This window comes from Miniopterus schreibersii, assembly GCF_964146895.1.
Source record: "Miniopterus schreibersii genome assembly, chromosome: 9".
Taxonomy (NCBI): Eukaryota; Metazoa; Chordata; class Mammalia; order Chiroptera; family Miniopteridae; genus Miniopterus; species Miniopterus schreibersii.
Window position 1 is genome coordinate 40,220,604 of NC_138118.1, and position 16,227 is coordinate 40,236,830.

The window sequence follows — 16,227 nt, forward strand, 5'->3', positions numbered from 1 at the left end:
TGTGACTTTTCAATTTTCCCAGCACCATTTGTTGAAGAGGCTTTCTGTTCTCCACTGTTTGTTTTTGGCTCCTTTGTCAAAAATTATTTGCCCACATAGATGTGGTTTTATTTCTGGGCTCTCTGTTCTGTTCCATTGGTCAGTGTGTCTGTTTTTCTGCAAATACCATGCTGTTTTGATTATTGTAGCTCTGTAATATAATATGAAGTCAGGTAGTGTGATATTTCTGAGTTCTTTCTTTTTTCTTAGGATTGCTTTGGCTATTCATGGTCTTTTGTGGTTTCATACAAATTTGATGACTTTTTGTTTTATTTCTTTAAAAACTGACATTGGGATTTTGATGGGGATTGCATTAAATGTGTATATTGCTTTGGATAATATGGCCTAAATTTTAACAATGTTGACTTTTCCTTCCTATGAATACAGAATATCTTTCCATTTCATTGTGTCTTTTTCAATCTTTCTTAATAATGCTTTGTAGTTTTCAGTATATAGGTCTTTCACATTCTTTGTTAAATTTAGTCCTAGGTATTTTACTCTCTTTTTTTGTGTCAATTGCAAAAGGAATTTTTTTTTCCTTCTGTTTTTGAAGTTCCATTGTTAGTATATAGGAAAGCAGTGGATTTTTGTACATTGATTTTGTATCCTGCAACTTTACTGTATTTGTTTATTGTTTCTAATAGTTTTTGGGTGGGATTTTTAGGGTTTTCTATATACAGAATGATGTCATCTGTGAACAGTAACATATTTACTTACCAATTGGGATGCCTTTTATTTCTTTCTCTTGCCTGATTGCTCTGGCTAGGACTTCCAGAACTATGCTGAATAATAGTGGTGAGAGTGCACATCTTTGTTTTTCAAGATTTTAGAGGAAAAGTTTTCAGTTTTTTACCATAGAGTATGATATTGGCTGAGGGTTTGTCAGATATGGCTTTTATTATGTTGCGGTCCTTTCCTTCTGTACCCATTTTATTGAGTGTTTTAATCATAAATGGATGTTGTATCTTAAAAAATGCTTTTCTGCATGTATTGGTAAGATCATATGACTTTATTCTTTGTTTTGTTAATGATGTGTATCACATTGATCAATTTGCATATATTGAACCATACTTGTGCCCCTGGAATGAACCCCACTTGATCATGATGTATTATTTTTCTAATGCATTGTTATATTTCATTTACTAGTATTTTGTTTAGGACTTTTACATTTGTATTCATCAGAAATATTGGTGTGTAGCTTTCTTTTTTCATGTTATCCTTGCCAGGTTTTGATATCAGCTTTATGTTGGCCTCATAAAATGTGTTAGGAAATATTGCCTCTTCTTCAGTTTTTTGGAAGAGTTTGAGAAGGTTGGGTATCAAATCTTCTTTGAAAGTTTGGTAGAATTCACTGGTGAAGCCATCTTGTCCTGGATTTTATTTTTTGGGAGGTTTTTGATGGTTTCAATTTCCTCACTGTTTTTTGGTTTATTTCAATTTTCCAATTCTGCATTTTTCAGTCTAGGAAGGTTATATACTCCTTTGTATATCTGTGATGTCTGTAATAACTTCTCCTCTTTTCATTTCTAATTTTGTTTACATGAGCCTTTTCTCTTTTTTCCTTGATGAGGTTAGCCAGGGGTTTGTCAACTTTATTACTGTTTTCAAAGAACCAGCTCATTGTTGTGTAAAGTTTTTGTATAGTCTTTGTGTTCTCTATTTCATTCACTTCTGCTCTGACTTTATTATTTCATTTCTTCTGCTGACTTTGGGTTGCCTTTGTTCTTCTTCTTCTAGTTCTTTAAGATGTGATGTCAGGTTGTTTACTCTTTTTTCTTGAGATAGGCCTGTACTGATATAAACTTCCCTCTTATTACTGCTGTCTCTGTATCTAGAAGTTTTGAAATGTCAAATTGTCATTCTCATTTATCTCTATATATCTTTTGATCTCATATTTTATTTCTTCTTTGGCCCAATCATTTTTCTGTACTATGTTGCTTAGTCTCCACACATCCGTGGGTTTCTATACTTCCTTTTTGCAGTTGGTTTCTAATTTCAAGGCATTGTGATCAGATCATATGCCTGGTATAATTTCAGTCTTCTTGAATTTGTTGATGCTAGTTCTGTGACCCAACATATGTTCTATCCTTGAGAATGTTCCATGTGCACTGGAGAAGAATGTATAATCTGATGTTGTGGGATGAAAGGCTCTGTAAATGTCAATTATGTCCACTTGGTCTAGTGTTTCATTTAAGGCCGATATTTCTTTATTGATTTTTTTGTTTGGTTGATCTGTCTAGAGCTATCAATGGAGTATTAAAGTTCCCAACTATGATTATGTTTTTGTCTGTTTCTTTATTTCTGTTAGTAGTTGCTTAATATATTTCGGTGCTCCCTGGTTGGGTGCATACATGTTAAGAAGTGTTATGTCTTCTTGATGTGTTGTCCCCTTTATCATTATAAAATGTCCATCTTTGTCACTTTGTTATCTTGAAATCTATTTTTTCAGATATAAGTATGGCTTACACCTGCTTTTCTATGGATGTTATTTCTTGGAGAATCATTTTCCACCCTTTTATTTTGAATCTACCTTTGTCTTTTCAGCTTAGATGTGTCTCCTGAAGGCAGCATATGATTGGGTTTTGTTTTTGTTTTTTAATCCAGTTTACCATTCTGTGCCTCTTTGTTGATGAATTCAGTCCATTTAGATTTAGAATAATTGATCTTTGAGGATTTCATATAGTCACTTTATCTTTGGTTTCTGGTAGCTCTGTGCCTTTGTTGGTTCTTTTCCTTTGTGTTTCTGTCTGTTGTTTTTGTTTGTTTCCTCTGTTTCTTCTTTTTTTAAGCTGTATGTCTCAGTTTTGAGTCTTTTGTGTGTGGTTACCATTAAGTTTATGAAAAATAAAGTTTCATATATACAGTAGTCCTTTTTCTTTTGAATACATTTGCTCTCCACCCTCCTTTGCAAATTAAGACCTTTACCCTCTTCCCTTTTATGTTTCTGTTGTTGCAAATTAGCCCTATTTATGCTATAAGTTTGTTGGTGATTGTACTCATAGTTTTGTAACCTTTTATTCTTTGTTTCAGATATAATAACCCTTGAGTATTTCCTGCAGTGGAGTTCTTCTGGTGATAAATTCCCTCAGCTTCTGTATGTCTGGAAAAGTCTTTATTTCTCCTTCATATTTAAAGGATATCTTTGCTGGATATATTATTCTTTTCTGTTAATTTCTCTCTTTCAGTAATTTGAATATTTGGTTCCACTGTCCTTTGGCTTATAGAGTTTCTGCTGAGAAGTTTGATGATAATCTAATGAACTTTCCTTTATAGGTTATCTTTTTTCCCCTAGCTGTCTTGAGAATTCCTTGTGTGTCAATAATTTTTGATAGTTTTAATGCAATGTGTTTTGGAGAAGGCCTCTTTGAATTGAGGTAACCAGGTATTCTGTTTGCTTCTTGGATTCAAGGATCTAGCTCTTTTCATAAGTTTGGGAAATTATCATCAACTATTTGTTTGAATAGGTTCTCCATTCTGTTCGCCTTCTCTTCTTCTTCTGGTATAGCTATTATTCTTATATTACTCTTTCTGATGGATTCAGATAGTTCTCAGGTGTGTTTTTTTGTAGTTTTGTGACCTTCTTTCATATTTTTATGCTCAAGTCTCTGTCTTCTTCCCCTTGCATCATTTCTAGATTTCTATTCTCAGCATCACTAATTCTTTCCTCCATCCAGTTAGCTCTATTTCCTGTCCTCACTAGTTCATTCTTGATCTCTTTTACTGAGATCTTCATCTGCAGAATTTCTGTTTGGTGCTTTTTTAAAGTTTCAGTCTCTTTGGTAAAGTACTTGTTTTCTTTGTTGGTTTGTTTTCTGAGTGCACTAAATTGCTGTCTGTATTTTCTTGCGTCTCGTTGAGTATTTTCAGAACTGTGAGCTTGAATTCTCTGTCATTTATGTAACATATTTCCATGTCTTTAAGTATGTTTTGGGAGACTTATTTTCTTTCTGAGATGCCTCCCTACCTTGATTACTCATGGTATTTGATGAATTCCTTCTCTGTCTAGGAATCTATGTATGAGTGGCACTTATTTAGCAGATTAATAAGAAGAGGTCTTTATATTTTTTTCCAGTAGTAGACGCTGAATCACAAGTTTTCTAGCTATGTAAAATCCCAGTGCATCCCTGCAGTGTGGCTGCCATCAGTGTAGCTGTAATGTGTGAGTGTGGGGTAGGCTGGGATAACAGTCCAGTTTCTTTGTTTTGCTCTTTCCGTAATGGTGGCCTCAGACATCTGTTGGGTCTCCCTTGTGCCTCAGCTCTGGAACCTGTCACAGAGTACATTCTTTCCTAAGGAAAAAATGTGATTCTGTAGTACCAGTTCTCAGATTTGCAGATAATGTACTCTACAACCTGACACCAAGGGCAAAGAGAGGTGCGCTGTGGGAAATTAAGGGGCAGCAGGGCTCTGTGGCTTTGTTTCTCTGTCTGGAATTCCAGCCACTCAACAACCATGGCCGCACCTCTGTGCTGTGTCCTGGCTCTGGTTTCTGGGCTCAGCCGCAGCTCATGCTGCTCACTCTTACTGTAATGCCCACCAAATCTCCTTGCTCCTCCCAGCTGAAGGGAGCCCCAGCCACAAAGGGATTCCTCCCCTCTCCTGGCTGAGCCCTGCTGTGAGCTCCTGGCTACAGGGCTGTGTCATGCATCATCTTAGCCCTTCTCCCTTCTTACCTCCCCCATTTTTCCCCACTTGCCCACCTCTAGGTGTTTCAATGCGCAGATCTCTCAGCATGTTTGTGGATTGAGCCAGGAATCCTTTGTTGCATTATTGCTGTTCAAATTGTTGAAACTTCATAGGAAAAGACCAAGGGGATATCTCATGCAGCCATTGTTCTGACAGCACCTTGATTATGTATTTATGCAGAGTTGGTCTTGCTTATCCAAACCTTTCCTTGCTCATCACTTCCTCACTCTCAATATTGTCCCCATTTCAGTAGTTATTATGATAGCATTCTCCATCAGAGGAATACTGGTGTTGGGTACTACAATGATCTGTGGATGATTCCTCTGTAATATATTTAGTTTACAATTGTCTATATTCATAAAAGAAGTTAACTCAAAATTTGATTGAACAGAAATTGTTTATATTAGTATTTGTGATATGGTCCAAGCCTCACATTTCAATCTGAGCAAATCCAAAGATGCTAGAATATACTTCAAATTAATTAATGATGGTTTATTATAAAACTCAGGAATTGAGACCCAGTTCAACTTTCTGGTCTTGAAGCTTTCTCAATACCTTACTGTAAACCGCTGGAGAACAGACTGCTCCGTATGAACCTCAATAAATAAAGCTTCTCTTTAGTTCAGACTTTTGCAGATGATTGGGTTTCTAAGGGCCTTCCTGTTGTAATATAAGAACAATAAATATCTGAGATGTCAATAAATCAGGAAAGTAAGTAGATCAGACATTGGCCTTAAAGGCATTTTGCAAAAAGTTGGTCTCTTAATGTTTCAGAGATTTCTGTTAACTCCCTTTTAGGGGATTCATGATATGCATGAGAATATTAAAAGCTCAAAAAAATCCTGTAATTAAAAGAAAAACCTGTTTAGATTTGTTTAACTTTGAATTTCCCAAATATGTTTGACCAAGAAATCAACTTTGATGAAACTTTCTTAACATTCATTGGTATGTTCTCTAAAACATACTTTGGGAAGTGCTAACGTATTAATTGTCAGTAAGTTTGATGGTTCTGCCTTCGTGGCCAAGAAAAGCAGAAAATGGATGTATATATCATTCAGAATATTTCCTTCTCAGAGTTCTTGTTGTGTATATAGCCAGCAGAAGTTATGGACTTCCTCTGCCTTACTCTCCAAAGTTCATTACTTTAGTGGCAGAAGGAAAAGTCCTACAGTGGATGCTCTGGTGATTAGAGGGTGAGATCCCACAGCATTTCTGTATGCAAGTTTGAATCAAGAGAGAAACCTCTTTTATATCAATTCATGGTTATATTAATCCATGTGTGGATTTAGGACTAAGATTATTCCGAATTTTTTTTAAAAGTTACCTTGGTTAAATCTTTAAAAGTCTTGGTTCTGAAGAAAAAGCATTACCGTAGCTAGGAAAGTTGTGTGTGCCACTATTCTTTTTTGGGCCAGGTGATATACTGCTCTGGCTTCTTAGTGGCCATAATTGAGTCACCGCTCTGCAGAGTTGCCCTGCAGTCCAGCTCTAATCACATCTTTCCTCCTTTGCTAAGAAGTCTTAGGCTGAGACGAGCTGGTTGATTTTGCTGGCCTTTCCCCTTCACTCAAAGTGATCTCCCTTACCCATCACCTGATCCCATGTTTGAAATTGATATTCTTGCTGCTAGCAGAACCCCTCACCATGTGATCTCTGCTGTGTACACACAAGCTAACACATCCTTTCATGATCCTGGAGCTTGATAAACATGACATTTCACATTGCTGCCATCCTTTGGAAAAAATACTGCTGCTGTCTGCATTATTCAGGGATATGTAGTGATTCTTAAAGGGCTATAAAACAAGAAAACATAAACCACCTGGATAATCAGAAAATGCATATTAAATGCAAATGAACCCATGTACGAATGCCTGTGGTTTTCAGTGGAGCTGTTCTACTCTCCCTCTTAGTCATTCTGCAAGTAGATGCTAATCCAGAGACCAGCCAGGTTGCACAGAGATGCAGGGCGGGTGGGGCGGTGCAGGTAGACAGACCCAGACCAAGCGGGTGGGTTCAGTGAGAACCACGGGGCCCATGTTCTGTAGTGCAGAATCCAAATGAGACATCTGTAGTCCCATCTGGAAACTGTCATATTCTTAAGATGGGAGTGCCAGATTCTCTAACTTGCTGTTTGCATTTAGTGATTCAAAACAAGTACATAAACATGGATTAGTTCTAGTCACAAAGACATGGGCAGAAAAGGCTGTGGCTCAACAGTAATTCTCAATCACAGAGGACATAAGAAAAAGAGGTCTCCCTCGCTTTCCCCGTACACAGGGCAAGTCATTTTTGAGCCAGATGGATTCATTCCCCAGGATCAGTAATTTTTATAATTAAAATTCCAGTAGTAAGCATAACTCATCTATATGTCTTAGGGGACACCTTACTAATTTTCATGATTACCAATTAATTAAGCTGTGTGTTATCTAATTCTACATATTGAAGAACTATTTTTCTGGGGTTTATTCACTATCAAACGGGTGCATCCTCTTCGATTTGGTGTGGGGAAGAGAGGAAATAGCATTAACAATTATTAGGATCTGCACATTTCCTCAAAGACGTGACAAACTGATATCTGGACACCATGTTTACTTCATATAATTATGTGTGTTTATTAAAGTAAACCCATTCATCATGTTTCAGATATTGTTTCCTAACTATATAGCAAAAGGCACATTGATTAGACCTGTGCTGTTCAATATGGTAGCACTAGCCACATTTAGCTATTTAGTTTAAATAAAATAAAATTGTGTAAAATAAAATATTTGGTTCTGTTACACTCGCACATTTCAAGTTCTCAATAGCCACATGTGCTACCATATTGTACAGCAAAGATAGGGAGCATTTTTATCACCAAAGAAAGTTCTGTTGAACAGTGCTGTATTAAATGTTTCAAAATGTTTATTATTTTATTTCGGTAACTTTTATCATCTCAGTAATTTTTACATGCTTGGGATTTGTATGCTAACAGTATTTCTGTCTGTTTGCTTTCAGACATTGCCCTGGGATTTATGGACGGTAAGAGTATTAAGAGCTCTATATTTTTATGTATCTGTGTCCCTAGAAATTTAGAAACTTTGTTATGTTTTATTTCATTTGTAATGGAAAGGAAGCCCAAACATTTTTAATAATAATGTTGTCTCCTGGAATAATCATCAGCTCCATCATGGTTCCCAGTATTACCAGCATTTGGAAATAATGATGAAAAGAGTGTGTGCTGGACTCCTGGATGAACAAGAATTTGATGTGTCCCTTTACGCTTCTTCCTGTGATTATTGGTGGCTAGAAGAAGTGTTGTAGTGAAGAATATGCACATTTATTGTTGCTTATAGAATACAAGAAAGGTGTAAATGGGAAAATGTAAGGGTTTGGCTACTCTGCACATGGAATAGTTTTTTTTCATTTTTATTTTCAATGAAGCTTAATCAATAAGAATTTGAGCTTTAGAACCAGACAGCCCTGGATTGGAGTCCAGACTCTTCTTCTTATAGCAACATGACTTTGAGCAATTTCTAAAAGTCTTTCAGCCTCAGGTTCTCTCATCTGTAAAATAAGGGTAATGATACTGACTGCAGAGGGTTATGTGAGGATTAAGTGAGATACTATTTGTAGAATGTTTAGCCGTGTCTGGTGTGTATCAATAAAAGGGAGAACTGCAAGGATGAATGCCTCCAGAATTCAGAGTTGGGAAAAAGACACAAACAGAGCTTTGTGGTGACAGCATCTGTGGTATGAAATTAGAAGATTGACTACACCTGTATAGAGCCTCACATCCCTTGGGATAGAGCCTTTTTCCACCCTGTCTTAGAACAACCCTGGTCGTCATTTGGTCTTAAGAACTCAACTTAAGATTCATGTTCTCTTTTTTTAGTGATACAGCAATAGGAAAGTTGGAAGATCTAGCTATCCATGAGCCTGTGGTCTTCCAAAGTGGCATTGCTACTTTCTCCTCTTAAAACAAAACATGACTGTCCCCTTCCCTGCCACAGTTGCAGGGTTATATTCTACTACATAAGATTCTTGAAGCATCATGGAAAACTCTTAAGACAAGAGCTAAAAAAAGTTTGACTTGTATATTCTCAAAAAGGGATACATGGATTGGTGTTTAGGACATTTGAATTCTAGCTTCAACTTTGTGTTAATTTTCTAGGAGAGTAAGAGGAAAATGCTGTTTTTTGTTATTCCAATATTTCATATCTTTAGTTGGAGCTATACCACAGTTTTCTTTCTCTGGCTGAAAAGGATATGATGAGGGTGAAAGTATCATCTATAAGGAACATTGACTATTTTAGAGGACAAACCTGCTAGGAATGGTAAGAGTGACAAGATTGCAAAACAATAGCTCCCTGGTTATAATTACTCCATTTCTTGATCCTCTCAGCTCCCCAGTGTTGTTTCTTTGTGTGTCCAGACAAAGGTCCTAAGATGTGGGGAGAACCTGAGGAGAATCCTCCAGGTAGTCAGAGTGGTTAGTATCAGATCATCCTCCATCCAAAAACCACCTCAAAGGCAGAACCAAGTGCAGGCTGGTTGGGGAAGATTTTACTTTGATATTGTGTCAGAGCAGATGGTACTGGGTAATTTTATGACTGCTAGTGCCAGATGCTATTCTTGTGTTCTCGTGCTTGGTTATTTATTTCATTTGCCACTTTGCATTTCAGAGTCGGCTACAGCAACAGTCATGTAATAGCCATAAAACATTGTTGTTGATACTAGGAAATGTCAGAGGCTTTCTTTATGTTTCAGTTGTATAATCTTAACAGTATTAGGACAGAACTCATTCCTATCACAAAATAAGTTGTAAAATTTAGTCTCAGACCAGTGAAAACCACAACCTTTAGCAGAATATTGACTCTGGAAAGCATGGATTTTAATATGTGAGCAAATTTTTTTCTCTCTGACTTTTATTATTATTTTTTTTACTTATACAGACAAGCACTGATTTGGTACAGCCGGTAGGTAAATGTCCAGAAAATTCTGGATTTTTTTTGTATTTAATATGCATTATATACATGGTATATTATCTAAAATTAGCTTTTTCCCCCCCTCATGGCATTGCTACTCACAGATTTAACCTTAAGCCACTTATTTACTTTAATACTCTCTAGTTTTGTTTAATGGTGCTACCCTATGGAAGAACTTAGTGTTTCTCGTCAACTCCTACCATGATTTGTTTCATCTTGTTTTTGTTTTGTTTTTTCCCTTTGCTGTTCTGCATACTCTAAAGTCTGACTCTTCAGAAAGTCTTTCCCTGTGTAACTGGATCATGGAGGAAACTCCAGACAATGGGTTGGCTGAAGAAATTCAAAGATCTCAGATTGATCTAGGTGCATTTATTTGGGGCCCTGATGCTAGTGCAGAGAGTGTCAGCCAGAAAACTACCCACACTGGGTCTCAGGAAGACTCTGCATGTCTCTCTGAAGCAGAGCAAGACATGGGATTATCCACCAGGATGTTTCCTTCTGCTGACTGGCACACTGTAGTCGAACAGGGTGAGCATGTCCCAGGGCCAGCCCCTCCATGTGGAAATGGACAACTGCCCCCAAAGCCTGTGCCTGAGGCTGAATTTGCCATTGCTGCTTGTATGGAGACGGAGCAGCCTTATGACTTATCTGACTTGGAGATGCCAGCCATGGAAACTGGTGTCCTGGTCAAAAAAAGTCAAGAAGATGTTAAAAAATCAGAAGAAGAGGAAGAAAAACAGAAGATAGAAGACTCTGTGTGGGCAGGTGTGGAGACATGTGGAAAGGTAGATACTGGGGCTATTGATACTAAGACACTAGAAGGTACAGAGGAATTTGAAGAGAAAGCATGTGAAAGCACAGGAAACAGGTGGTAGATCTTCTTAAGACACTAGGAAAGCAAGACCAGGAGACCTTAAAAATCAGTGAAGAGGAAACTAGGAAAGATCTAAGAGTTAGGTGTAAGGAAATGGTAAAGACCAATGAAAATAATTTTGTGAAACTTAATATATCAGAAAAAGACATGGCAAATGAATTTATTGACAAAGTGCTAGATGAGGAGATTATTTATTTACAATAATAAATAATTGTAAAATTACAGAGGGCTGTGGAGCTAAACCTGGCCATCACACAGATATTTTGAATCTGCCTCTCCAGACTGACTCTGTACCTAATATTGAAGACGCCAGCCCTGAGGGATGGGGTTTATCTAGAAAAGATATAAAGAAAAATTTAATAGACCTTTCTAACAATGATATAATATATCATTCAGCACAGATGAGTACAAATGCTTAAGAGATTCAATGTGAGCCTGTGTTACATGCGCCTGGATGTGACAGGGATGAAAACCAGGCTGTTTTTGATCAATGAAACATGAAGTGGTAGCTCAGTCTAGACAGATCTTAATTATGCTCTGGAGACTAATGCAAACGGAAGAGACTGGTATTTGTGTAAGGCAGAAGATTTCATTAATAGAGGGGTCTGAAAATACAGTGGCTGAGAACTGTAGTCATACCATTAACTTGCCAAGAATTACAAAAACAGACTCTTGGGGAACAGATCCAGGTCAAATCTTGCAGCCAGGTTTGGGTTCAGCAATGAATAATATGGACATATTGGAATTCTCTGGTATACCAGATGGCCAAGCAAGTAGATTTGCCAGTCGTCTTGATTTTATTAACTATTGGTTTATCAGTGATATGGGAGACATAGATAATTTCTGGGAACATTTAGATACAGTTGAGAGCAAGAAAGGGCTGGAGGTGGACTTCCTGGCAGATGTATGTGAGGAACATGCCATTGATAGCTGCTGGGAACAAAGCCAAGAGACAGTTAGACCTTTGGTTTTGGGAACCTCCCAGAATGTTAACACCCAGAGTTCGGCTAGTCCCCAAGACAATGGCACCAACAACTCAGATTTATCTGAAGATGAAGTTGCTAATCAGAGATATGGATTGTTGTACCAACAAATAGAGGCTGATAACGAAGAGGTACTTACCCAGTATGTAGTGTAGACTAGACAAAGACTTCTGTAGGTTCTGTTTTTCCTAATGTTTCCCACCCCTTTCATTATCTATCACTACCTCCTCTGAGGCCTGCCTCATCTCCTTGACAGATTGTCATTTATGCACCTCTTACCTCTTGAAATCTGTGTAAACCAAACACAAATAGGTTGACCAAAAAAAAAAAAAAAGCAGAATGATTGTTGGAATTAATGAAAGCCTATTTTACTATTCATTTACTCTTTATTTTTTCTACTTTTATTTTTACTGTTCAAGTATTAAACATATGTAGAACATACCAGTTTACTATTTCTAAGTGGTTACCCCAATAAGAACACATGAAATGTTCTATCCAGGCCTACTAAAACTGTAGAATCTCATAATAGGTGTCATAAAAAAATCTGACAAAATGATACATTAGAAAAATACTAGATATTCTTCTAGCTTCTTTTAGATTCTGTCAATAGCCTGAGAAAAAGAGCTATTTAAGCCTCATGGCTTTTCTCTGGAATCATCTTCTCATTATTAAGAAAGTGGGTTTGGTTAGCATTGAACCACATACCAGGAGTGACTGTAAAAATAATCTTTCTTTTTTTTTTTTTGTCAGCCTATTTGAAATAATACAGTACAACCTTTTTACATTTCCTAAGCACTTTCACTGCTTGTATTATTTTAAAATTTATGGTGGTCTTTACTTAATGGGCATTCACTGATCCTACAAAATTGATGAAAAATAATGTGCTCTGATTTTCATTTCTGTTTAGGCTTCAGATGGTTCATTTAATGGATTCACTCAGGTAAGAAAATCGGCTTGCTGGCAAAATACATCCGTTGAGAATGATGCAAATTTTTAAAATAAAGACCTCTGTGTCCCCGGTAAGGTATAATGATTGTGTCAGCACAAAACTCCACTACTTACAAATTCAGTAATGGAAACAGTAGTATTATCAACATTGTAAGGTTATTGTGACTATTAAATGAGATATGTTCAGCAGCCTAGCACATACTGAGTCCTCCATGACTTTAGTTAGCTATTGTTAATATTATTAGCTATACTGCGGGCTTCTGCCTTCTACTGATTCCTGTACTGAAAACTAGGAGTTGCCCTGATCTGAGAGATTCACTAGATTCAGTTGTTTGGAAAAACGAGATAGGATTGTTTTGAACTAAAAATTGTTTTATAATGAAAATGGTCTTTAGAAAATATGATACGTTTTAGGAGCCTTTTTGCAAAGATTCATGTAAGATATAGTACACAGAACCATCCTCTTCAGTTGTTCTCCAGAAAGGAGCCAGTGGAAGATCAGAAATCATAGCTTGGCTCTCTAAGGTAGTACTTTCCTTGCAAATCTGAAGAAGAGGAACCACTAGATGGACGGTCCCATTCACTATATATGTCCCAAACAGATGGACAGCTGTAGCCCACATAAAAGGCATACCACATGGCTATCGAGCTCGTGGGAGTCCCCCTTTTGAAGGGAGACTTCAAACAGAAGCTTGTCTGTGATTAATGCTTTGTCTCAGAATAGTAGACATGACAATTTCAAATTTTAATATTTAGAATGTCTTGATTTTAAAGTTTGATTATTTTCTCCCATGTTACCTATAAAAAGGTAAAACCCACTCACATGCCCACACCCAAATACAGCTACAGACAAACACAAAGAGAGATGATAGTGCATCTCTTCCATCTGCATAAAACTCATGAAAGTTCGTCATAATTATTGTTCATCTCTCATTTTTAAAATTTTTATCAGTTGTAACTGCACATAATTTAAAGCATGTGAAATTTTATAAGGGTTTTTTATTTTAAAAATTCTGATCCTCATATTCCCCTTCCATTTTCTGTTTCTCAGAGGTAAATAGTTTCACATTTTTTTAACAGATTCTCTGCTCTCCCACCCCCCCGCCATATGGGTGCATGAGTTTCTTATAATGCTTCTTTTTTATTTCTAAAGCATTATCTATTGACTTACCTCTCTGGAAAGTGAGGACTTAAAACACTTTCATCCTCCTGCCTCCACAGTTCACCCTCTCCCGTTTCATGCCCTCCTGATATAGTTCTGCCATAGCCATCCAGACAATATGTGCTAATATTATAAAAATGATATAAATGCACTTAGTGCCCAGGTCATGAATTTTTCATTTTCATTATACCAACATTTTTTTTCTTTGAGGAAATGATTGTAGGGTCCTGTGTCTTTGTTAGTGGTTGGTTTGCTTAGTTTTCTAGGTACTTATCACTAATTGAAACCCGTACTCTATAGTTATATAAATCTCCCCTCATTTTGTTAGAAAACACTAAGTATTCAATCAATTTCATCTTCATAAAGAATTTGTTTTTCTGGACTGCTTCAATCTAAACTGGGGACTCTGGCTACCACACAGCTGGTACCACAGGCTCTCCCATTAGGTCTGTCCTCAGGATTACCCTCACCTCTCTCTTATGTCAATCTGTTCTTTTCTGGACATAAATCTTCCTCATTTATGGTTTAATCCCATAGATTAAAATACATTCTCCTCCACAAATTAAAGCATATCCTCCAGTGGCTTTCTGAGAAATGTCTGCATGAGGTATATGTCTCTGATATTATACATCTGAAAATATCTTTATATACATAATGGACTCTTACTTTGGATATTATAAGTTGTAAGTTGTTTCCCTTAGAATTTTGAAGCCATTTTTCCACTCAATTTTACCTCCTGGTGTTGCTTCTGAGAAACTGTCATTTTGATTCTTGATTTTTTGTGAGAAACTTGTTTTCTCGCTCTCTCTCTTTGTCCTTTATGCACCCCTCCCATTCTCTTTCTCCCTGGAAGTTTGTAAAATTTTCATTTCCCCTAGTGCTTCTGAAATTTTATAGTGATGCACTATGGTTTGTCATACATTATCCTAGGCCCTTTAGTCTAAAAATGGATGTCTTTTAGTTTAGGGGAATTTTTTTCTAAATTTCACTTATGATTTTCTTTTTTGTTTTCTTTGTTCTCTCATCCTATAACACCTCTCTTTCTCATGTGTTGGCTTTTAATGATTTTTTAAAAAATTTTCTTTTTCTTTTAAATATTACAGATCTCCCTTTTCTCCCCAATGACCCGTTCTCCCCCATTCCTTCCCCCTCCCCAGTCCCTCTCCCCACCATTGTCGGTGTCCTTGGGTTGTGCATATATGCATATAAATTCTTTGGTTACTCTCTCCCCCTCCACCCACCCACCCTCCTCCATTCCTCTGACATTTATCAGTCTCATCTATGCTTGCATGTCATTGAATCTATTCTGCTCATCAGTTTATAAAGTTCTTTAGACTCCACCTATAAGCGAGATCATGTGATATTTTTCTTTCGCTGCCTGGCTTATTTCACTTAGCATAATATTCTCCAGGTCCATCCATACTGTCCCAAAGGGTACGAGATTCTTCTTCTTTACAGCTGCGTAGTATTCCATGGTGTAAATGTCCCACAGATTTTTAATCTACTCATCTACTGATGGGCACTTGGGCTGTTTCCAGATTTTAGCTATCGTAAACTGTGCTGCTATGAACATAGGGGTTCATATATCCTTTCTGATGAATGTTTCAGGATTCTTAGGATACATTCCTAGGAGTGGAATCACTGGGTCAAACAGCAGCTCCATTTCTAATTTTTTGAGGAACCTCCATACTGTTTTCCATAGTGGTTGCACCAGTCTGCATTCCCACCAGCAGTGTACTAGGGTTCCGCTTTCTCCACACCCTCGCAGCACCTGTCGTTTGTTGATTTTTTGATGGCAGCCATTCTTACAGGTGTGAAGTGATACCTCATTGTGGTTTTAATTTGCATCTCTCTGATGATTAGCCACATCCAGCATTTTCTCATGTGTCTCTTGGCCATCCGTATGTCCTCTTTCGAGAAGTGTCTATTTAAGTCTTTTGCCCATTTCTTAATTGAGTTGTTTATCTTCCTCTTGCTGAGTGCTATGAGTTCTTTGTACACTTTGGAAATTAGCCCCTTATGAGATTCATCCTTGGCAAATATGTTTTCCCAGACCATGGGGTTCCTTTGTATTTTGAGGCTGTTTTCTTTTGCTGTGCAGAAGCTTTTTAGTTTGATGTAGTCCCATATGTTTATTTTTTCCTTTGTTGCTCTTGCCCTAGGAGATGTATCAGTGAAAAGTCCACTATGTGAGATGTCTGTGACTTTACTGCCTACGTTTTCTTCCAGGATTTTTATGGTTTCGTGACTTACATTTAAGTCTTTTATCCATTTTGAGTTTATTTTTGTGTAAGGTGAAAGTTGGTGGTCTAGTTTCATTCTTTTGCATGTATCTGTCCAATTTTCCCAGCACCACTTATTGAAGAGACTGTCTTTACTCCATTGGATACTCTTGCCTCCTTTGTCAAATATTAACTGACCATAATGGCATGGGTCTATTTCTGGTGTCTCTATTCTGTTCCATTGAGCAATATGCCTGTTGTTGTACCATACCAGGCCGTTTTGATTACAGTGGCTTTGTAATACAGTTTGAAGCTGGTAATGTGATCCCTCCCACTCTGTTCTTTTTTC

General features: G+C 37.2%; 2 protein-coding genes across 4 annotated transcripts in view; both read left to right on the plus strand.

Annotated features, from left to right (window-relative positions):
• The window catches only part of LOC308561935 (amphiphysin), a 240,406-nt gene that overhangs the window by 187,067 nt on the left and 37,112 nt on the right, over positions 1 to 16,227 (plus strand). For all 3 annotated transcript variants that reach the window (XM_081147581.1, XM_081147583.1, XM_081147582.1), the window contains 3 exons: positions 7,720 to 7,743; positions 9,657 to 9,680; positions 12,454 to 12,486. In XM_081147581.1, the coding sequence (XP_081003707.1) occupies positions 7,720 to 7,743; positions 9,657 to 9,680; positions 12,454 to 12,486 (81 nt within the window). The remainder of the gene's footprint in view (positions 1 to 7,719; positions 7,744 to 9,656; positions 9,681 to 12,453; positions 12,487 to 16,227) is intronic.
• LOC308561936 (uncharacterized protein) lies at positions 9,862 to 11,859 on the plus strand. Its single transcript, XM_081147584.1, has one exon. It carries the CDS (start codon positions 9,992 to 9,994, stop codon positions 10,562 to 10,564), a length of 573 nt encoding a protein of 190 aa, XP_081003710.1. The 5' UTR covers positions 9,862 to 9,991; the 3' UTR covers positions 10,565 to 11,859.